A 23,329-nucleotide genomic window follows, 5' to 3' on the forward strand; every position below is an offset into this window, starting at 1 on the left:
AGTGGAATGTTAATTTGATATTTAAAGAGCTGGTAATTCGAAAGAATGATTAAATTGAATACTTACAGTGATTATATGCTCCACAAAAATATAGTGCTTATCTTTTCTAAACCTTAGTTGTGCAAAAAGATGGCAAAAAGTGATTTAGACCCTTTATTGTTAATCTGAGCGAAAACAAAAGCCAGTGCTAAAGTAAGATCAGGAAATATCCCTAAAGTGAGAAGGGAGAAATCACTAATCATGGCTGAGTAAGAACATGCTCCTTCTTTTACTTTTATAGTTGGTTAATTATCTGCAGGGTGGCAACATTATAAAGTCAGTGGGAACAAAATGTCAAATCATCCAAGTAATTTCTCCTAGCACATTTTTTTTCAGTGCTGAGATGACTTTTGGAAGATTAACAAAGAAAATAACATGGGCAGTGGCATCATATCACAATTTAGTGAAATGAGTCTAAAAAAAAAAAAAGGCAAGCTAAGGAAATGCCTCCCACCAAGTCTTTCCACAGAGTCAACGGGAGTAGATTTAGGTCTGTAATCGGCTAAAAAAAGTGTTCCAAAACAAATGAGCTACTTCTCCTTAAAATTCTGAGAAGATTACTTCTCACTTCACTGGAAATTTAATTGATCATTTAAGCAATAGTCCATAAGCATATGAAATGTGCTTCAAGATCTTCAGACTATTTTGCAAAGAAAGTTCATGCCAAAACTACAAGTTTGAAAGCTGTGAATAGGCACTCGGTGAAGTGTAACTCCTACTGTCATTGCAATTAATAGCAGTTTTGCAACTCAATTCTGATGTTAGCTCCCAACATTTAAAGGATGCTTAATAGAATTTTTAAAAATGAAATTAGCTTTGGGAAATTAGAATGTGGTGCCAGAGACACTTAGGTTCTTCAGAGCGATGCAGAACAGTAATAGTCCTGATTCTGAGTCTGGCTGCAGGTCAATATGTCTGAATTCTTTAAATTTTTTTTATAGCTAAAGTACAGGAGACTGTATCCAGAAATGTGAATTTTCTTTCCAGTTTCTTGCAGAGAGGGAACAACCTTTTTTTTTTCTTTTTTTTTTTTTTTTAACTTTAACTACAAAAATCTAACTTCTTGGTTTATTGAAGATCCACAGAAATTGGAAGTGATATTGATAGAATTCTGAGGTTTTCTAAGAGACAGAGTTTAACTGAAATGAATGAATGTTTCTAAACCACTTTGAGATCCTTGAACAGCAAGCACCTAGACCCTGCCTGCATAGGCCTTTATACCAAATGAAGAAAGTGGTTTTAAATGCACAGAATTCTGGAGCACTTTGCTCTACTATGGTTGCTCAGGGATTCTTAATCTACAACCATGCAAGAAATCAAGGAAATTGCTCTAATCTCCTACTAGCCAGAGCTGTGTTTACACTGACCATAGTGAAACTGAGTTCTTGCTGTTTTCAGGCCTTTAGATAAGGCTCTGCCCCTTCCCTACTGGGGTAAGTGCCTGTAGTTTGGTATCAAAACTCTGTGGATAGGTTTTCACAGATGTCAGATAGCAAAAAAGGAAGAACTTTTTGTTTTCCATCTCAAACAAGAGCAGAGGCTGACAGGGGCTCATTTGTAAACCTGAGGATCTGAAAAGTATGTGTCTAAGACTAATGTTGCATTTGTATCCCAGCTGTGTCCTAGGAGCTGTGTCTCTGTCTGCTTTTTCTCCTTACTTTCTATCTTTCCGCAAGCCGCCTTAGCCGTTCACTCCTGCTATGCCCACCCATCTCAGTGCACTAATGGAAGAGTCCACCACGCTGAGGAACTGAGAGGAGACCTTTCCCAGATGACACCTAAAGAGAAGCTGTGCAGTGTGAAATCTGCAAATATGCTTCTGAGACATTTCACAAAGAACAGCAAATTAGATTATTTTTGTGCCTGTAAGATTTAATCAGGCTAGTTGCCAAAAGGGGGTGTAGTTAGTCTTCCAAATGATAGATCTCCTCAGGTCTAGGATCCCTAAATCCTTAGAACAAATCCAGAGAAACTCTTCTCTAGTGGTAGATGGCTCTGTAAAATTAAAGCAGTATCAATTCAAGCTGAGATGATTATTAGAATGTTAAAGTCAAATTTAGAAAGGGAAGCCTATTTTCGTCATCATTTCTGTATAGAAGGAGAGACATCTGCCTCTAAGAACCTTACAGTCTGGGTTTGGGGAGGGGGTGTAGTTGCTTTTTCATACAGACTCCACAGGCTCATTGCTGCTTATGTAACTACTTCCTCTGAAAGTAAAACAGTGTGTTCTGTTTGTTTAAGGAGCTTTTCATAAGGCAAACAAAAAAAAAAAAGAAAAGAAAAGAAAAGAAATTGATTCTGTGCCAATACATTTTCCAGCTCCTGTACAGAAGGGGACTGAAACAGTTTATAGTGAAATCAGAAAAGCTAATAATGGTAAGTAAGCTAGTGAAAAATTAAACACATAAAGGAAGCATTTGTATAGAGATTAGGGATAAATTTGTGACTGAATAGTTTAGAAGATCCAAGTCACATGGGAACATACTGAAGGTCAGCTACGAAATCACAGGTGTTGATAAATTGTATAACATCTTCATGGTTTCTCATAAACCAATGATATTTAATGCAGTGAGATCAATATTTATAATGCCTACTTCATCACCCCATTTGTACTGTATCTGCTAAGTAGTTGGGCCATACATCTGGATCTGAATCTGGAGCTGAACATGCTCTGTTAGGGATTAGGATGCTACCTTGCATTATCTCAAACTGCTCATGAACAACACTTTTCCTCTTAGTTGAGCATGTTTGCCATGCATTATAAAATATTACACTGGTTTTGGATATAACTCCAGCAAATATCTATAAAGCCTCCCACAACAAACTCTAAAAATCTTTAAAGCAATATGATCACTTCAGTAGTTGTTTGTTTTAAGCACCATCAAAAGTGTCTCAGATTGTATGTGCCAGTCACTCTACCCTTCCACCTCCTGTGACACAGACTTTTAGCAGCTTACTGGCAGTTACTGTCTATAAATGTTCTGGCAGTAATGAGTTCAGAGACAGTAGGTTAAAAGCAGTTTTTCATAGTTTGTCAAAGACTAAATCACAAAGGATTTCCTTTCCTCTCTTTGTGTTAAGAAGTATAGATTTGTAAATATTAGGGCTGTAAACTGTTCAGGTTTTTGTCCCCATCCATGTTACCAAGTGGCTTTGTTATGTGCCATTTTTAATTTTTGATAGTTGTGTTTTAATTTGCTATTTTTCTATTTTATAAGGGATTTCCCACCTGCTCTGACACAGTATTCTGTTTCTAGGGAATCTTTCATGTGAGGGTCTCCAAGTACTTTAGAAGACATTACTTAATTTTCCCCTGTGAGGACTTACAAGGCAATTTTAATCTCCATTTTACAGCTGAATAAACAGAGAGATTAGGTCATTTGTTTAAGGCAACGTGTTTAGAGAGTGACAACACTGGGAACAGAATTTCAGAATCCTGACTCCTGGCTTGGTGCTGAGCCTGTACGTTGTACTCATTTTTCACAGCCTTTCACTTCATGTGAGATCACCTGGCAGCATCATGAGAAAAAAAAATCTCATTTTAGGGCTGAACCCAAAGGCCCCTAATGTGCTGAAACATTTTCCAGTGAGTGTGAATTGGACCTGTAACAAGCTGCAGAAGCTGATTGTATAACCCCTCGCTTGCTTTCTGCCAAGGTGTGAAGCTGATTATTACACCTTTCACTATTCCTATTTTTGACATAACGGAAAGTGTTATATACTGGAAGGATGTTTTGTGAGTTGCAGTGTAAACTCAAGGCTGGTACAGCAGAGCTATAATTCAAAGCACTTATAAGACTGTACTTGCCATGAAGTGGGAACTACAATAAAATGAGATATGATTGAAATACTGAGCTGAATTAGCCAGATGATATGCAAACGCCCCCTTAATCTTGCAGTCCACCTGCTCTTTTATGCATAACATTCTCCAGTTTCAGTTATTCTTGGAAACATAGTAACAGTTTATTGTTTTAATCACGTCTGTTTTTCCTGACTGATACACAGGAAAAGTGTTTCAATTAGATAAGCAGTGCATCACATAGCTATGCAGTTGCTTTGGACAGCTATATTACAGTCTATTTAAATGTAAAATTTACTTGGATTTTTGATAGGCTGTGTGACTGCAAGGTGGCAAAGTGTAAATGCAGTGGAGGATCCCTAGGAAATAGATCTATCTTCTTAAGTACTTTAATATATGTTAATATAAGTGTATTAAAGGCCAATTGTGAAAGATGTTGAACATTACTAGTGGGTGCAGAAGTTGGTTTACTGTTATAATCTTCACTATGTTTGAATATTCTTTGAGATTTTTGAGCAAATGCCCAAGAGTACAGTCTACTTCAGGAAGTTAATGGGTCAGACAAACGTGGCCTCTGGGGAAACGGTGTGAATTTGGGAATTGATGTCAGCTACACAGCTTGACAAATTTAACACCTAAGACCTATGTAACATTTTACTATTATTTGTTTGTACGTAACTGTTGTGGTTTGGGTTTGTTTAATTAGAACTGAGTGCTTCATAAGCAATTTTGTCTTTTCAAGGAGTTGTCTGTGCATTCCAGAAATTGTGTCCACTAGAGACGAAGCTGAAGAGCTGTCAGTAGTTGTTATGTCTGATGCAATTCTTTCTGACTGAGCTAAAATATTTTTCCTCTTAGTTCTTCTGAGGGCTCTCACTGCTGGCCCCAGTAAGGCAGATGCCATGTCAGTAGCCGACTTCTCTTGTATTTTGAGTTCTACAGCTATTGCTTGTCCTTATCCCAAATCATGAATCCATAGTGCAGATAATACTCTGACCTTTCCCAAGCCCCAGGTCTTTGGCAGTGTGCTAAGCATCTGTCATTATTCCATTTCTTTTTATTTTCCTCATATTGGCTATGTTATCTCCTGTTACCATCATTTTAGTGTCTCCGTCACACACTATGGTAAGACTTCCCATCCTATCTGTTGTGCTGCTTTCCTTATTCTGAGTACCAGGCCTAAAGAGGTGTTACATGAAAGATAGATAGACAGAAATAGTCAAATGCACATTTCAAATCTCAGAAGACCTGCATGTGGTTAACTACAGTTAACCCGTTAACAGTAGGAAAAGCAGGTCATTTGCGAAATTCAAGTCGTCAGGTGTATTTTGATTGAAAGTCGAATAATAGTACTGTAGATAGAGAATATCAGTCTCTTTAGTCGGATGCTAGATTTCCTCTGATATAACGAGAGGTTTCAGGAGGATGATGATCACTAGCATTGTCTCTGGAAGCAACTCAAAGAGATGAAGTTGTCCTTGCACTGTTATTGAAAGGTTAGTTTAATTCAGAGAAAGAAGATTTAGTGTTCAGGATGTTCACCCAGGTATTGATTTAAAACCTTTTCTAGAGCACTAAGCTGTTACTTCAGTATTTTACGTAACATACCTGAAGCTTCAAGCCTCAGCTTTAAATCAAACCTTACATCCAAATGGCAGTTTGGGGAATGGTCACAATTAGTACCAGTCAGGTCAATAACACCTTTGTCTAAAAGTCCTTCACACATATCAGGATGAACTACTTTCCTTAAAATGCAACTGCTTTCTCTGGTTGCTCTATGAAAAGACCAAAGCATATTGGGAGTCAGGAATATCCAGCCCAGTCCCAGAGCTGTTGCTTTTTGTTCAGAAAGAACTGAGACAATCCGAAACTTAAGCAAAACAGGCAATTGTCTAAATCAACAGACTGCCAAGAATGATAAAATGACTGTGACCCTGCTGCCTACTTCGCCTGCGTGGAGTCCCAACAGGCTAGGCTGGCAGCTGATGCCCTTCCTGAGGGAGGGGTCAGGGTGTGTCAGATATTAAGTTCAGCTGGGTGGCTGGAGGCTCTGTTAGATGCATGGTTTACTTCCATCACACCTTTCATCTCCCCAAGAGGCAGTAGGGGCAGGAAGTCCAAGGATCTCCATACTGGTTCTTTATCTCAGCTCCACCCCTTCCCTCAACATTGATCCCAGTTCTCGGGGGTAGCACAGTTCTGTTCATATTGCTGAGAAGACTAGAGCCAACTCCAGTTCACAGATTTCCTTATATTTTTTCCTTACATTTTTTCGGGGCACTTCTTGTGCAAGACAATGTATTAGCACATTCTTGCTCCTTCAGTGAACTCTGTCTTTGCTCTGTATCAGATCCAAAGCTCACAGAAGACAGGCTTTGCACTGATCTTGATGTGCACTGAATTGAACTCATAGTGGCTTATTGCAAGATAACTATTCCGAATTTATTAGGAAACTGCAAATCTAGTGAACAAAATGCAGAGCCAGCCTTTATGCTGCTAAGTCTGGAAAAATGAATTGGTCACTTGGAAGCAACTGCAGTGGTGAGACAGGAAATTCTAAGACTCCTATTGCAACCAACAATGTACTATGGAAAAATAAATATATCCCAGTGGAAAGAGGCATGAGAAATCCCCATTGCATTCAGTGGTTTGGAACAAACTATTAAAAATCAGTTCTAGCAATCAGGAAATCTGCTCAAATACTTTCCTGCTACCGAGCCTCAAGCTTAACACCTCCGTACTTAGCCAGAATTTCCCACTGAACGCCTTTTCCAGCACAGAGAAAACTCACAGGGTCTGGGGATTCATTATGTATCCAAAACTCAGGCCTTATGAGCACATGCTAGTCGCATGCAGTCCGAAATCATGCAAATAACCTGTCCCTTCTCCAAAATAAAAACTCTTTGGCTCTTTAGGTTTCAAGACGTGTTCTAGACCAAAGCCTGGATCTGTGAGACATTGATTCCAGAGCCAAATTCTCACAATAGCTTCAGCCAAAAATTAGGCAAAGCCAGATGGTTTCAGTAAGACACAAATATGCAGGGAGCTTCTGACCTTGCTTGAACCTAAAATGCAAAGCTGAATTGCGTGCATGCCCCTGTGTAAGATCTGTTCCCAAGCTGCCTGCCAAGATTCTCTGTTAGAAGTTACTGCTCCAACAAAAGGCTTGGCAGAATGTAGTATGTGTCTGCAGTTCAGCACCTTCAGTTGATAATCTAGCATCTTAGCTTTCACCAGTGTTGGAGGTGGGTTTGGGATGGATTATGAATTGCAACTGTTTAGGCATATATTCTCTTCCCCATAACCTCTAGCAATGAGAAAGGGCAGAGCAGGTGGGGATGACAGTGTCTTAAATTCCTGCCATTAATGTATTCCTTTGTAAAAATGTGTTCTTTGAATTTAAAACCTCATCAACTAAAAGCAATAACAAGAGTTTAAATCCATCAGAAATCCATAAAAGCACCTACCTTTATTAGACTTGGGAATCTTTTAGAAATCACCAGCACCAGACCTTCAGCTTTGATTCCTTTCCTGAAATATGCAGCTTCTTGTTTGCCCTGCTATGGAAGCTTGACCAATTTTTCTGTATATGACTAGAATCCAGCATATCTCATTTCCCTGTTTTTGTTAGTAAGGGAAAACCAGGTGTCATTTGAAAATCTCTCTGTTCTCTTTCATCACAGTAAAACCAGTGTGTTTTAAGTAAAAAACACCTCATATTTTTAACAGGAATGAAATAAAAAGTTTGTGAAAAGACTGACGTTGCCAAGAATCAGCAAAAGCACCGTATCATTGTGCTTTCATTAGAGGCTACATGCTGGCTTACCTGACTGGTACCTTTTAGAAATCATATAGCCTTCCAGTAGCACTTTCAAAGGACACAAATTATGACATTCTCCTGGTAGAGATATGATATGTAGCTAGAAAGCCACACTATTTTGAATCTGGGTGACAGATAACAAGGAGGTGGGATATCTGTTCTTGTGACCTAGTAGCATTGGGGTAGCAAACATCCCGTTGTTTGAAGTTTGGAATTTATACAAAATTTCTCATTTCCTCCTTCCTGTAAGCACAATACATTGTGACAGAGGACTAAACTACAGCTCGTTAATACTTCACTTCATAAACCTTACAAACAGTTTTGTCCACTTAAAGTCAAGCTTTGATGTAGCACTGGGTCAGCAGTGTTTTTGTTCACTTCTGTCAGCTCTCAGGACAGAAAAAGCTTTTAGGTGTTTTCCATGTAAGTTTTTATTTTGTTTCTTATCAAACTGGCTAAATATATAGGGATCAATCTTGCCAAATATTGCGATTAATTTTATACTGAAATTAAGTTTATGCACTGGTATAAGGCGCTGTAGTCACCACAGTTTTTAATCCTTTTCCTAGGCTAAAAGTTCTGGGTAGAACTGTCTTGGAGAAAACTCGTAGTGTGCAGTGCCAGCGACATTCATGTAGTCTCTCTGTGTTTTAGGAATTGCAGCCTGACTGTATACTGTGTTCATGGTGCTGCTTTCAGTGAAGTGGAATCACAATTCTAATGTAATAAAAATGCGGATAGTAGAAACTGTACAAGCTTAACTGTACCACAAATGTACATGGATGTAATCATAAAGGAGAGAGAAAAAGAGACTTTAGCATTGTTATCTGCAAAGTTAGATTCACCTGTGTTCAGTTTTCTCATTACTTCTGCTGGCAGGCAAAGGAGTTTCTAAAAGACCTTTATTAAGGTCTCTTTATGGTAGTAGTACTTTTCATAATATCCTTCATTTAATGATTTCAGAGAGCTTTTCAAAATTTACGTAAGTGTTCTACCTATGGGAGGATTGATGTTATTATTTGCTATTTAAAAAATACATACTTGGAAAAAATATAGATTCAGAGACTATCCCACATTTATAGAAAAAATACTGGCAAGATTAACCCAGAGCCCTAGTCCAAACCCTCTGCTTTCAGCATTAGATGAATTTCCTTGACAAAACCTCTCTCCACTGTATTTTATATACTTTCTAAGAAAGTACCCTTCAAGATTTGGCACTTTTACTTTTGTCACATGTGAAATATCTTAACAGATCATACCAAAGAGCACTTTTAATAAGACTTGAAGTCCTCTTCTGAAAGAAGAGTTACTTCCCTCATGTCTCTAGATTGTCTCACTTTCAGAGGGCAAAGAAATATTTATATTTTAGTATTTGAAGGTATTCTGTGAAACTTCTGAATAGCTAAATCCACTTTTAAAAAAAAAAAAAAAGGCTAAGATCTAATCTTAAAGTTCACTGATCTTATATGGAAAGAGCCCGCTAGCTCTCAGGCTTTCCTTGGGAATGAGCATCTTTTTATTAATAAAATTTCAGGTGCCTTTGCAGGATCTAATTTGGCTCTGAAAATTGTATCCTATACCGGATTTCTGCAGTACGTTATTTTCCTGGCAAGGAATTGGAAGAGGAAGTATAATGCTCATGAGAACTTGCCTCTAAAAGGAAGATGCTTTTTTGTCCAGTAACAGCTTGTGCTCTCAGTAGAGACTTCTGCTGTAAACCATAATCAGGAAAGCTATCAAACATGTACTGTTCAACATGGTCTTTGAAATGTCTGGTCCCACCCATGTACTTGAATTAACCTAGTGCTTGGATACTTCTTAGGACCAGAGCTTGAACCTTAGTTGTAGGTAGCAATTTCACATCATTGCAAAGTGAACAAAAAAAGTTAGATTAAACATAAAAGTCTGTTTTCCGGAACATAGAACTGGTCACTCTGCAATGTGCCATTTCATAATTTATACATTGTATTTTATTTTGCAGATTCTGTGGAAAACAGGCATTCTGTAAGTATACTTTTTATGCAAGCAGTTAAATATAGGGAGATTGGATTGAGATTATTGTGTATCTAGTGAGACAGTGTTGCTACATAGCTACGTAGCGCTGCTACGTTTTAATTGTTTATTTGTTGTTCAGGACCTTTACTGGACAGCTATTGGGGCAATCCCTTCATACATATTCTTACTAATCAAGCTTTCAGTACTATCTTTATAGAATGGTCAGTTTTAAAAGTCCGTGGAATGGACTGGTATTTGGTAGTGCTAGTACAGGAGGTAGATGAAAAATAATGATCTTCCAAGAAGTTGTGTTGAGCATCTGCACAGATGTGGATAGGTGCCACAAATACTCATGCTTATAGAATCATAGAATCATAGAATCGTCAAGGTTGGCAAAGACCCTTAAGATCATCAAGTCCAACCGTTAACCTAACACTGCACAAGGCAGAATGGCATAAGGGTGGGGATGGTTGCTTCTTGCTTCAGGTTCCTGATGGACCTGAGGGACTCAAGATTTGCATGTGAAAACCTGCTAATCTGGTTAATGTATCACTGGGGACAGAGCTGTTGTTCCATTCCCATCTGTAAAATCCATAGGGTGTTTAGTGCCAGTGAATCTCCCCGGGGTGTGCCTGCTCACATGCACACACATACATTCTGTGATTGGAATATCCAGAGAAGCGAGGTCCTTCCTAAGATGTGAAATGAAGAGTTAAACTAAGGAGGAATGGCTGATCACCTGAATTTGCAGAAGTCACTTCTATTCACTGTCTGTGACTGTTTCCTTCTGGATTTGATTTCATCCACTGGTATAGCAAGCGGGATGACTCTAAGGGCTGGTGGTGAAAACTGAGACCTTGTAAGAAATTTTAAAGGCAAGCAATTTTTTACCTCAGAGTACATAGCTATGTCACAGTTATGCTGCTCTAACCAAGAGGTGAGAATAGTACCATCCGTATATGGAGGATCTCAGCTAAACAATTAGGAGTTTTGTGAAGGTTCTGCAGGTGGTGAACAGCTTTATAGGGCTAAGAAGCCAGTGAAAAAAATATGGATTTTTTTTAAAAAGAATACATGTCTTGAATGAGCTGTTACTCTGCTCTCAAGAGATCTAAGAGGCAGGGAACTTACATTTCAGGAATACTTTTATGAATGTTAGATAAGCTATGTGATCCAACCTCAAACCATGCAGACTGGGTGTTTTTTCTGCCATCTACTTTGTGACTCTGGAACTTGTATTTTAAAAGAAAAAGAGAGAGAGAGACTCATAAATAAGAATCACAATAGCACAGTCTACGTCATCTTATGGCATCCATTTGAGTTTTGAAAGGCTTCATCAGCACTCACACCCCCATGGGATAAAAAAGCAGCCCATTGTATTATTTACAGACACTGGCAGTGCACTGAAGGTCACAGATTGTGTTACAATAAACAGACATATATTAACAGGCCAGTAGGGTTTATAGTATCATTGTCTCTCTTAGTTTAAAGGTTTGCTTTTATTCTTTGCTCTCAATTTTCTAAAAATAAATGGAGCTGAACCCTCCTCTGGGTTATACCAGGCATTCCTTGGAAAGTCACGCAGAAGAAAGTTTGTCCCAGTCCAACACAAAAGGAAAAATTGTCAAGGGTGGCTGTGATAGACATCTGTGTAAGCTCAGGGAGGAGTTTTTACCTTTTTTTTTCCACACCCTACATAATTTATAATGGACATTGGATGAAAGACTAAAGTTTTATGAAGATTTTTTTTTTTCTTTTCCTGTGGCCAAAAGTGAGTAAAAAGTCTCTCCTGGAAGTATAATGAGGCTGCTTCAATGAAAATACACTGACTACCCCATGTAAATTACTTTCATCATAATTAATTGGGCTATTAAAGCTTGCTAAACCAGACAATCTGTGAAGTAATTTTAGGTTCAAGGGAGAAAAGTGTCAGCTGAGGGCAGTGTTTTCTTTGTGTTGTCTGTACAAACTCCCGTTAACAGTAGTAAAATAATAAAACTATTTACTCTGTAAAACTAATCCCATTTTCAGAAACACCCCAAAGAAAAGTCAGCTTTATAACACTTGCACATCTTACTTGAGTTTTCCTAGAAGTAGCCTTACTCAGTTCACATCTGTGACATTGTCCCCTGCTTAGATACTGTTCATGTACTTAAGACAGTAACTATTCCTTTTTTTGAATTATTAGTGCTTTAAAGGACATAGCAAAAAAACAGATCCCCATCTTCTGCTTCTTAAATTCCCACTTCTATTTCCAATAAAGCCTGTGACAAAAAGCAGCACCATCCCTCTTTTGAACTCTCCAGATGAGTGACCTAAAGTTGGACTGGACAGATGAATTTCCTTATAGATTTTCCATCCCCTTATTTGCCTCTCAGCACTTTTCAGGCAACACAGATGAGTACAGAAGAGGCAGGGAGCCACTAAAGTGCTTTCTGTCATTATTTTCTTGCAACTGTTTTTTTTTCTGTAGCTCATTTTCACACAGTGCTTAACTGTGAGGTACCTCAGAGGTTTGGTCCAAATGAGTTGTTGTTGATCCTACTCATGAAAAGGAAAATGCTTCTTATAAAGTGATCGAGTGGCTTAAACTTCCTCCCCAGCTGTTCTGCTTCTTTATAGCCAAATGAAGTATTTGGCTCAGAGGTGAAGTTGCTTTCCATCTGCTACTCCCTTAATTTGTGAGTGAAAGGAGGCCTTCAGGAGCTAGGCTGGTCAGCTGGCATCTTGATCGCATGAAATGCCAGATGGATTACTTAGCTATAGTGACCTGTCAAAAAACTTGTAGAATTTGACTCTGTTTAGGAAGTAATTGGTATTCCAGAAGTGTGGGACAAAGAGACAGTAGTGTTTTGCGAAAAACTATGTTTTCAGAGACAGAAGGACATGCAACCTTTTTGTTTCAGTAATGATGGCGGAGACTCGACATCAGACCCTGCTGTCCTTTCCACTCTCTAAATTCAAATAACTATGTGGGTTCCACTCCTCAGATAAACTCTGTTAACTTACTCAGTTCTGCATTGATCTTCCAGAAGTCACAGGCAAAACAGAGTACTGCACTGTGGAAAAGAAAGATGAAGCAAATCATTTTAATGAGTGCTAGCCCTGCTCTTGTGCATTTGCCCCTACATAGTTTCTGTCAGAATAAATATAATCCAGCATGGAAATTTAGGAACTTTGCTTCATCTTCACAGAGAGACCATTACAAAATTGAGCTCAGGGCTTCAGTAAACATGATGTACTGACAATAAGTGTTGTGTTACACAGAAGCGTTGAAAGTGTTTGTATTATGTCAAGAAACGTGGTGCGTTAGAAAAACAATCAGTTAAAGTTTGAATTATTTGAATTGTACAAAGGCCCAATTGCAGTACAGGTTCTGACTGATTTGCAGTCCAGAGTACCTTGAACCTGAATGTCTTGGACTTTTAGGTCATGTAGAAATGAACCTGAAGTTTTGGGTTGGGGGTTGCTTCCCTCTTTCTCCTCTGTTTCAGAAATTTATATCTTAAATGCCATCCATAGGAAGTATTTGCAAAAGAAATGAATTACTTAGAGAGGAACTGGGAGGAGGTTTCCTTCCTGAAATCAGAGCTGGCGGTCTTTCCAAGTTATTTAATGGTCCCAGTTTCTGAAAACATATTGAAGGAAATATCTTAACAATGAGATAGCCACTTCGCCAAATACTAATTGGTATTGTGTCAAATTTACCTCAGCGGTACATTCTGACTTCATATCTCCTCCTCCCTTATTACCTCTTAGATGTGTGCGTGTGTTGGTTTGTTTGTTTGTTTGATTCTGTCCTAGGGCTACATGAGGACTGGCAGACTCAGTCGGGACATGCTGTACTTTTAGCTGCCTATTTGTTCAACCTCAGAATGTACCCTCTGAGACAGAAACCTGTACAATTTAAATCTATTTGGAAAAATTTCGGGGGTTTTTTTCAGCTACTTTCTCATCTTACTCAAGTGATCCCAAAAGTATTTGGTAAATTCTCAGTGGTAAAGGAATTGCTTCACATTGCCAGCACAACATAGCGAGCTCCGAAGGGGGACCTGGCATGTATCTAACTGTGCACGGTAACATGGCACAATAGTTTCAGACAGGAAATGCAGACGAAGGATGTGTCCATTTAAAATTGGGGGGGATTTCAGGCAGTCAGGATATGAAAAACAAGGTGATACTCTGAAATAAACATTGAATTATAAACCAGGAATTCCTGCCTCTGACTCATGGGGCAAATCCTTTGGGGGTAAGTCCACAAAAGGAATTAGGCGCCTCAGTGCTGACAGACTAAACTATTAGGTTAGAGGCCATCACGTACTCTTAGCAGATATTTGTTGGAGGAAGGCTTGCTTTGACAACTGATGTCAGGAAAGACCTGCCCGTTGTGAATCCTCAGTGGACAGAATTATTTCTGTCATATAATGTAACGACAATGAAGTTCGGGATCTCTCTTTGCCCTTTCCCATTGGCTAGCGTAGAGGACTCCTCTATCTGCGTGCTGCCTTTTGTGGTTCTCAGTGCCAGGTTTTTAAGTCCCTGCTGTGTACTGAAGATAACCTATTCAAAGGAGCAGACTCTTGTAGAAACATGGTGTCTAAAAGTTGAACACTGCATTGCTCACTATTGAGCTACCCACGTGCTTCTTAGGAAAAGGTTTTCATTCTTGTGCGACTGAAGGTGGGGGCCTAGTTGTGGCAACTGGGCACCTACTAGTAAATAAGGGATCTGACTTTCAGATTTGTTGAGTGCCAGCAGCTCCCATAAGAATCCAGCTCCTATCAGTAAGAGCCCAGTTGCAGATATTGGTGATTAACAGTGTTGCAGTCTAGCCTGTAATTGTTAACCTAAACCTCCCACTGTCTTATTTCCTTTTTTATCTGATGAAGATAATACTAATATCTCCCCAGGGAACTGTGAGTATTTATTAGCTCATTGTAGAGTGCTCTAAGGAATATGTTACTATATTTAAAGTTTTTGTACTGATCAAAAAGGACAGGAGAGGGCAGGGGGACATTTATATTCATACTTTTTTTTCTTTTTTGGTCTTATTGCCAACAGAGAATACAAGGGCATCCTGATGCTACTTAGAACAGTGATCTCAAACATCAGCTGGGAGAAGAAAACAAGCCAAGATGGAAGATGTTGCAAATGTTTCAAAAGCTCTGCAGCACTTATTTATGAGTTTGCCAGGCTCTTCTTTTCAAAGTTTATTTCCTCAGGGGGAACAATAGAGATGTTCCTAAAGCATTTAATGGAAAAAATTACAAATAAAAATTCTCATAGGAAAGTGGCTCTAGAAACCACTGACCTAGGTTCCCATCTTTAATTTCTCCTGCTAATGCAATTTTGCCTTTCTAGCCTCCAATTCATCATGCTCTGAGGAAATAAAAGGGGAAGCTACAGCTGAGGAAGTACATTTCCACAGTGCAGTAACTACTGTGATGCTAGTAGGATGTAGAAATATCTAAGCTTGCTTTAAACTAGCTAACTTGGTCATCAATCGGTAACACTCTACTGCGGCAGATCAGAGCTCAGCACAGCTTGGCCAGCCATGTATGGACTTTGACATGATCTTGCAGCTTGCGCTGAACTCCCTGTGCTGCAGCAGCTGGACTGCTACCGGTCTTGGAGCCAGCTAATTTATAGCTCACTTGGATGCTACACTTCAATGAGGGCCTAACGGAAGAGCGAGCTCAGGGCTCTCTAAAAACTTGAATAACTGTTCAGAGATTCAGTATTTTACTAAGTGCTTCTATCAGTAGAGGCACAAATATTCTTTATTCTTTGCTGAATTGCTTTTCCCCTTCAAAAGTTCTGATGCTTGTTGGTTAGTTTGGTGTGATGGTTCTTCAAGGAATGATTGCCCATCACAGTTATTTTGGATGATGCAAAATATAGGTCTTGAGTGGGTGGATATACTACACCCAGATCAGTGAGTTTGTACCTGAAAATCCTGTTATGTATAATCCTTATTCCTTTGATTTTAGGAGAAACCTGAAGTCGTACTTGTGTCCAGTTTGTCCAGTATGGAACTCCATACCTATCCTTTTTCTCTATAGTATGATAAACCACTAACATGGATCCAGTTTGGACCTGGATCTAATCTTTGCAGCCCATGTTTATCTCAGTTGCATTAGTTTAGAAAAAGAACACAAAACAAAACAGAAAAAGTGCTGTCCCCAACCCCTTAACCAGCTGGTCTTTGACACTGCAATTGCTCTCCTTTTCGTACTGCAGATTAACTTACTACAAGATCTGGGCCACAGGTAAGAAGGTTCTCATTTTAATTAGAAAATAGTGAAAGAGAGGACATGGATTTGTATATACATATATAGTTTACTGCTTTAAGCATTGCATCAAAGGCGCAAAACCAGCAAGAAATACAAAAGGGTTTTATATCCTCATTCCAAACATTTAAATTTTCAAGCTCCAGTTACTGGCTAATATCTCTAATTTATTGTTCCCTATGCAAATGTTGTTTGTATCAAAAGCCTTTCACGAATGACTGACTTCATAGCACTCTTCTGTTGACAAATGTTCATTCTAGCATCCCATGAGTGTCCACACAAATGCATTAGTATAAGGAATGTGAAAAGGTATTTTAATAAAGAAAACTCTGAATTGAACTTCGCACTGGATCTCGCATCTTCATAGTAGGGACCACTTGCAAATGAATGCCTGTAAAATTTTTTATTAGTGATGAACCATATAGATACATTGTATAAATTTACATATGGAAGATGTCACCTCTGCAACAAGTGATTCCAGGCACTTAGATCTGTTGTCATGAACCAGTTTAGCAGCAGGTAAATGCACTTAATTGGTTTAAGAATCGAGCATGGGAGTGCTTGCATTCATGTAAGTCCTTTGCTAAATTACAAAGATAAAAGTTCCTCCACAAATGTTTCCACAGTCCCTGGCACAGCTCAGGAAAGCACTGGTTTCTGGGAAGTTTCAGAATGTCATCTGGGCATGATGGAGCAGCAGTGGGACAATTCATTGATCTATTTCAGCTTGTCTCTTGGCTGGAATAATCCTAAACTATTTTGGATTTAGCCTGTAACAACAGTTGTTTGCTCTACTGAAACATACCTGAACTGTCCACTTAGAGTGCTGTGCGCTGCTTTGAGCACTTCTGTTTTGTCTTACAGATATACCAAAAATATTTTAAAATATGGGACATTAGATCAGCACACATCTCCAGTGAAGACAAGGTTAATGGGCCCATGAAGTAAACTGCTACACAAGGAGTCCAAATGTCCTGTTATGAGCGTGTCTTCTGGATGCCAAACAAGCCTCATTGTCCCATTGGAAACATATGGCAAATAAGTCTTGAATCTGTTACTGAAATGGATTAAAGCTCAGATTAGAGCTCAAACAATACGTTATTGAAAAACAGCCACAAAAATTCAGATTTCTACGTTGTCACCAAGTTGAGCTCAGCAAATATAAAATGAGGTGTGTTGCTAAATATTTACTTTTTGAGAAGACAGAAGGGATGGAACATCCCCTGACAGCACCGCATCCTGCTTGCACTAAGCACGCTCAGGAAGAGGTTTACCCACTCCACTGCCTTACTTGGTTAACTTTATATTTTTGCTATTGCAGAGCAGAGGCTTTAGGGATGAGATACAGCAATGCTTTAAATCAACAGCCTCTCCTTCCTTGCCACTGATAATTTTTTTTTCATTTTCAGCAAACTAGCAGCTGCTTATTTTCTTGTCTAATGTAAGTATGCTTCCGTGTGCCCTTTCGTGGAAAAATCAGTGGTGATGTGCTGCCCGGTTCGTGCTGGCAGCTACCGGCCAGGGCCGCCCGGCTGCCACCCCTTCGGTGTCACCCGGGCCCTGCCGGGGCCCTGCCGCCCCTTTGCTGCTCCGCCCGCAGCACCCGGCGGCCTCCGGCGTTGATCCGGTGCTGACCCCTGGTGGCAAGCGACCTGCGGGGCGACCGGGGTGGCGACGGGTCCCTCCTGCCTCCGGGGTGGCCCCTGCCTGGGCAGGGCAGCCAGCGCGGCCCGCCGTGCCTGAGGGCTGCCTGCATCGGGCTGGAGGGGGCTCAGGCGGGGCAAGCAGGGTGCCAGTGTGCGGGGGGCTGCAGGTCCGACCCCGGTTTCTGGGCCAGGTTCTAACTTTCTTACGCCTACGTGCATAAACTGAGCCTTATGACTTTTATTCCTGCAGCGGTATGATCTCTTCATCTGGACCTCCACCACTCTTAAAGAACCGTTTTCAAAACACAGTGTAAACCTCCCAGCCATGACCACCACCTACTCTCGCATAGGTTAGTGAATTGTTCGTAAATGCTGGGGCACTGCTTCTGCACAGAGTGAACACCCTGTCCATCGGTGGGTGAATAAACCCCAAATTTTATTTACTTTTCTGGGGTGTTATGTGCTTGTTCTAACTGCTTCTTTGTGAGTGTGGTTCAGTTCAAGTTCTTCATGTTGCAATGCATCATTAAGCTGTCTTGCATCATAAGCCCCCAGCTTTTGGGGGTAGGGGAAGTAATGCCGTCAGATGGACTACAGCCGTTCTGTTGTGAGGGAGAGGACAGGTACAGAGAAAGGAAACAAAGTTTGAGAAAAACAGAGGTATCAAATGAAAAAAACCCACCAATTAAACTAGAAATCAAACTGAAGGTAATAAAGTATCAGTACAGATTTAAAATGCTAGCACATTTTGTTATTTAGAATTTCAAGGCCTTTCTGAATAGACTGCTGAAAGCAGAATAAACATCACTTTTACTGTTACGTGGAGGTAATAAGCAAGTTGTCATGTCTAAAGAATCACAAAGAACGGGGCTTATTGTCTTCATGCTTTGAAATGCTCCACTCTAAATCACAGGTGCTCCCATGAAAAAAAGCTTAGAGAGTCTAGCAATCATGAGAATGTGGCTTGCATGGGAAGCTCCAATTAAATGCGAGCATTTATATTTATACAGGTAATTTGTTTTCTCACCAGCCACAGAGTGGGAAGGCTGAAAAAATTCTCACCATTGCAGGAAATAATCACTGTAGTTAAGTTTTAGATTTAATAGCAAAAGAAATCACGGGTTTCTCAGGGAGAGAGTCACCTGCAAAGTCTGATGACAAACAGAATAACAACATGAAACTGAAATGAAAGATTTAGCACAAATCAGCAAAGGTCTAGGCAGCCACTGCAAAGGCACTCAGAATATGCCCTGATCGCCCTGGGATCTGCAGTAGCACTGAACTGTGCCAGAAGCTGTAACGGTGATTGTTAGAAATGGACCTCACTTGGTATCCTGGGTCTGACCACATTGCCGAGGTTACGAGGAATTCAGATCCAAAAGGTATTGTTTGAGGAATAGTTCCGCAAATAAACTATCACTTCCAGTAAAGATAGAACCTGGCACTGAAATTAATAGATTAGTAATATATTTCTGTGTAATCTTGAATGTGTAAGAGTACTAGATGAAATCAGGGCCTCCTTTTGTGTAATGAAAATGCAGCAATTTTTTCACTGAACAAAACCCAGGAGTGACAAGTGTGACAGCTCACCGTCCTCTGGTTACTGCCTTGATTTTTCTGTAGTTGTCTTTTTGTTTTAATGTTTTACTTGGGAGATAAAAGGAGATCTTGGCATGAAGGCTTATTACAGGGAAGAAAGAAAGTGAAAAGAAGATGAAAGGAAAGAGAGGGGGGAGTGAGCAGGGCTGGGGGAGAGAACTCCCCCACACTGTGGCAGGTTTGGGAAGGAACAGCCCATCAGCCCAGTCACCTTAACGGCTCCACACTTCATGGTGTTGGCGATGCTCTGGGGAATGTGCTGTGGCAGAATCAGTGTTGTGGAGGTGGCCTGTCCCGAACATTCATGTGTTTATAGTAGTCCTGTGACTGCTAGGACAAGTAGAAAATATACCTGTTAATAAAAAGTACTTTTGCAGGTAACAGCACCGCTGATCCAAGAAGACAATAGGTTCATTTCAACTGTTGCTGTCGGTGTGTTAGTCCTGCACGGGGACGTGTAGTCATGAGGCACTGAGGGGCCTGTCTGATACGCAGCTGCTCCAACAGACGATGATATTGACACTGGGAGTGTGTGCCTTCAAAAGAAAACATCATATTACACTGTTATTTAGCTGGCATAATCCAAGCCCCGTTCAGTGCTTGGAGAGGAACTGTAGCTGCTGAAATAGCCTGTTTCCACAAAGCACTTATCAATACTTGCATAGGGAGAGCTTGGCTTTAAATCCTCTGCACTCGCTTTTTATTTATTCATTTTTTAACTACACGCAGAGCCAAGTCTCCACTGCAACTGACACAGTTTCACTTTGCAAATCAATGAGACAGTGCTACAAGGGCAGAAGTCTCGCCTGTGAACTTCATATTGTTCAGAGCGGCCAAACTGATGTCCCTGACTGACTGCTGTCTTCGTGGAACTAATCCGTGCCAAATCCCTGAACTCCCCTGTGGCTCTCACCATCCACCCAGGCTGTTCCCTAGTGCGACCTTCTGTGGTAGTTCAGGCTCCAACCAGCAGTAAGTTGTGGAAATGTGTCCTCTCCCAAATGCAATCCCCACTTTCCAGCCTCAGCTTTTCCTTAGGGAACTCTCTGCTCTGTTTGGGGATAAGTGCTTCCAAGGCAGTGAAAATGTGAGCTGCTGGTCTGTCCTCAGGAGTGGAGGGGACAGAGAGGTTGACATCAATGGGACAAAGATGAGGGCTTTGGCTTAAGTGGGGTGAGTCATGGTATTACTGGAAGGGGTGAACTTGGCATTCCTGCTTGATAATAGACTGAGAGTCTAATGGAAGAAAAAATTGTCAAGTCTATTAAGATGTGGTCAGAGTGTAAGTCAATTAATGAAAATTACAGCCATGCAGGTTATTAAATTAACATGAGATTGTCAATAGGAAATATAGATCACTTTTGAATAATTTTAAATTATTTAAAGCACAGTAATAATGAAAATCTCACAAAGTCTCCATAATGCAAAACTTAGTTTTGATTTTTTTACTGTTTGAGTTGGTTTTTATATTTTTTGTTTCAACTCCATGATCATTAAGGAACAGGAGATTTAAAGAGCAAGACATTCTTATTTAGGAATGCCCAAAGCTGCAAAAGCTGTTATGAGGTAAAAGCTCAGAGGCGGCTGGAGATGAGCTGTGATTCTGCAGTGTGATCCATGGCAGAGCTGAAATCAGGTAAAGCCAACTGTGTCTAAAAGCAGTCCTTGCATGCAAAATGATAGATCAAATTTTCTAGCCACTGACTGTGCCCAGATCAGCCAGTCAGCTGATCAGGACTAGATGGCCCGTATTGTTTCAATTACTTTGGCCATTAATGACAATACTTCACACAAGCAAGTTGGACCTGCTGTGCCTGTAATTCTCACCACATGTGGCCACTGCCACTTGAGCTGTGGCCTCCAGATAAGAATTTAGGATTTTGCACTGCCCTGGACTCCTGGAGATGCCTGCATATAGACAAAGAGAGCAGCAGTGAACTACCTCCCTGGCTGCAATTTCCAGACAATTTTGGTGAACAGAGCTCAGCCCTGACTCTGGGTATTCCTCAGGGCTGGAAGAATAAATCCAAATGTACTTACAGCATTTGTTGGCACTCTTGAAAAACTGGTTCCACCTGTGGGTGCTGAGCCTGTAACAGCCTCCAGACAAGCTGTCCCCCCTGGCTGGAAGTCAGAGACCTTAAGGGAGCAGAGAGGGGAAATACGCAGACTTATGAAGAGAGATTCATGTTCCTCCCAGGGACCTTGGGGACTAGTTGATCTCTACAGAGGGACGGTATGTTCAGCATGACTGAAAGTATTAGCTGGCTCAGCCCTGAAACCTCAGAACATTGTGTACGCTGCTTAAATCCAGTTTAGTCACTGCTGGAGGCAGGCAAGGCTGCCCTATTAGAAAACAGCCCTGACACACACCTATGCTTTGTCAAACAAGAAACACTGAAAGGGTTTTCTTTAACTATCTTTATTTCCTTTTCCTTTCTTTTTCTTTTTTTTCTTTTTTTTTTTTTTTTTTTCCCTGAAGCTCATCTTTTCCCACTGACTTGATTTCTTTCTGATTGTTCCAGGATGAATCACACGGTCATAGAATCACAGAATCATAGAATGGTTTAGGTTGGAAAAGACCTTTAAGATCATCGAGTCCAACCGTTAAGCCAGCACTGCCAAGTCCACCACTAAACCACGTCCCTAAGCACCGCATCTACCTGTCTTCTAAATTCCCCCAGGGATGGGGACTCAACCCCTTCCCTGAGCAGCCTATTCCAATACTTGACAACCCCTTCAGTGATGAAATTTTTCCTAATATGCAACCTAAACCTCCCCTGGCGCAGCTTGAGGCCGTTTCCTCTCATCCTATCGCTTGTTACTGGGGAGAAGAGACCGACCCCCACCTCGCTACAGCCTCCTTTCAGGCAATTGCAGAGAGCGATGAGGGCTCCCCTCAGCCTCCTCTTCTCCAGGCTGAGCACCCCCAGCTCCCCCAGCCGCTCCTCCCCAGCCTTGTGCTCCAGACCCTTCACCAGCTTCGTTGCCCTTCTCTGGCCACGCTCCAGCACCTTGATGTCCTTCTTGTCGTGAGGGGCCCAAAACTGAACACAGGATTTGAGGTGTGGCTTTGCCAGTGCCTAGTACAGGGGGACGATCACTGCCTTAGTTCTGCTGGCCACACTATTCCTGATACAAGCCTTCTTGGCCACCTGGGCATACTGCTGGCTCATGTTCAGGCAGCTGTCGACCAACACCCCCAGGTCCTTTTCCGCCGGACAGCTCTCCAGCCACTGCTCCCCACACCTGCAGCGTTGCCTGGGGTTGTTGGGACCCAAGTGCAGGACCCGGCACTGAGCCTTGTTGAACAGTCCTACCTGTCTATCTGTATACCAAATGGGACTGTGGAAATTGGACCTGACTAATGTCCCCTACAAGGAGAAAATGATAATTGATGCTTTTTAATTACAAGTTTCCTGCATTATGGTCTAGTTTTTCAGCTTGTAATCATTAACAGTATAACAGAGACTTAAGTAAATTGTTGCCTTTTGCTCTTTTGTAGCATATATAGGTCAGATTTTCATGTTTAACCGTTATTATCTCTGACACACTAATTAGTGCACTGACTGGCTGACAAAGGTCACATCTGTGTTTTCTTCATTGCATACAAACATGGATAGGGCTGTGTGCTCACACCAACTGATTCTCCTAATTGCTGGAGTCATTTCCACCAGGGCAAGATCACTAGTTTGACTTGGTAACTGCTTTACACTTACTTTGTACTTATGTCAGTGAAAGACAAGGTTGAGGGCAAAGCAGTGTCAGCAGTCATCACGTCCACAGCACATGTCCCCTGTTCCGCACTTCATAAGTCATAGCAATCACGCTTCACGCATCCTTGGCTTTTCAAGCTCTGTGCAATTGCAGTCAAAGGGATGAAGCTGTTGCCTTTGCATGAGGAAATGAATGGAGCTTTTATTCCCTGTCTTTGACCAAAGCACTTAGATGGTTTTAGGCCCAGCGGATTGTTTCCAATAGCAGGCAAAACTGATCACTCAGGTACTTTGATGCAGCCCTTTATTTACAAAGAAAGTACAAAATTCTGTTTCCTTGAAGAGAAGAGGAATTAGACAATAGGAGACACTTTCTCTGCATGCAATTTCAATCCTTTCAGCCACCACTTTGTCCAGAAGCACTC

The 23,329-nt window shown here is 40.8% G+C and overlaps 2 protein-coding genes and 1 long non-coding RNA gene across 22 annotated transcripts in view; 2 read left to right on the forward strand and 1 right to left on the reverse strand.

The window, feature by feature from the left end:
- The window catches only part of PECAM1 (platelet and endothelial cell adhesion molecule 1), a 43,999-nt gene extending 27,717 nt beyond the window's left edge, over positions 1 to 16,282 (forward strand). For 3 of the 9 annotated variants that reach the window (XM_087751101.1, XM_087751105.1, XM_087751104.1), the window contains 3 exons: positions 2,359 to 2,415; positions 9,640 to 9,662; positions 14,715 to 16,282. In XM_087751101.1, coding sequence (XP_087607227.1) covers positions 2,359 to 2,415; positions 9,640 to 9,662; positions 14,715 to 14,744 — 110 coding nt within the window. In that variant the 3' untranslated portion in view covers positions 14,745 to 16,282. The remainder of the gene's footprint in view (positions 1 to 2,358; positions 2,416 to 9,639; positions 9,663 to 14,714) is intronic. The other 6 variants (XM_087751102.1, XM_087751107.1, XM_087751103.1 and 3 more) reach the window with 3 other exon arrangements.
- Positions 15,918 to 21,700, reverse strand: LOC148056453 (uncharacterized). Of its 2 annotated transcripts, none has more exons than XR_015703308.1 (2): positions 21,229 to 21,700; positions 15,918 to 19,724 (listed from the first exon to the last, which is right to left on the reverse strand). It is a non-coding gene; the product is annotated as an uncharacterized LOC148056453 (long non-coding RNA). The 2 variants fall into 2 exon arrangements; XR_015703309.1 differs by having other exon boundaries at positions 21,016 to 21,700.
- TEX2 (testis expressed 2) overlaps positions 16,434 to 23,329 on the forward strand; it is a 73,162-nt gene continuing 66,266 nt past the window's right edge. For 3 of the 11 annotated variants that reach the window (XM_087751083.1, XM_087751087.1, XM_087751088.1), the window contains exons 1-3: positions 17,246 to 17,384; positions 17,840 to 17,939; positions 19,918 to 20,824. The gene's annotated coding sequence lies outside the window, so the exon portion shown is untranslated. Of the gene's footprint in view, positions 17,940 to 19,917; positions 20,825 to 23,329 lie in introns of all 11 variants that reach the window. The other 8 variants (XM_087751091.1, XM_087751092.1, XM_087751089.1 and 5 more) reach the window with 6 other exon arrangements.

The sequence above is a fragment of the Nipponia nippon genome, unplaced genomic scaffold (assembly GCF_047370975.1).
Source record: "Nipponia nippon isolate SJK-2023a ecotype South Korea unplaced genomic scaffold, ASM4737097v1 scaffold_14, whole genome shotgun sequence".
In the NCBI taxonomy this organism is placed as follows: Eukaryota; Metazoa; Chordata; class Aves; order Pelecaniformes; family Threskiornithidae; genus Nipponia; species Nipponia nippon.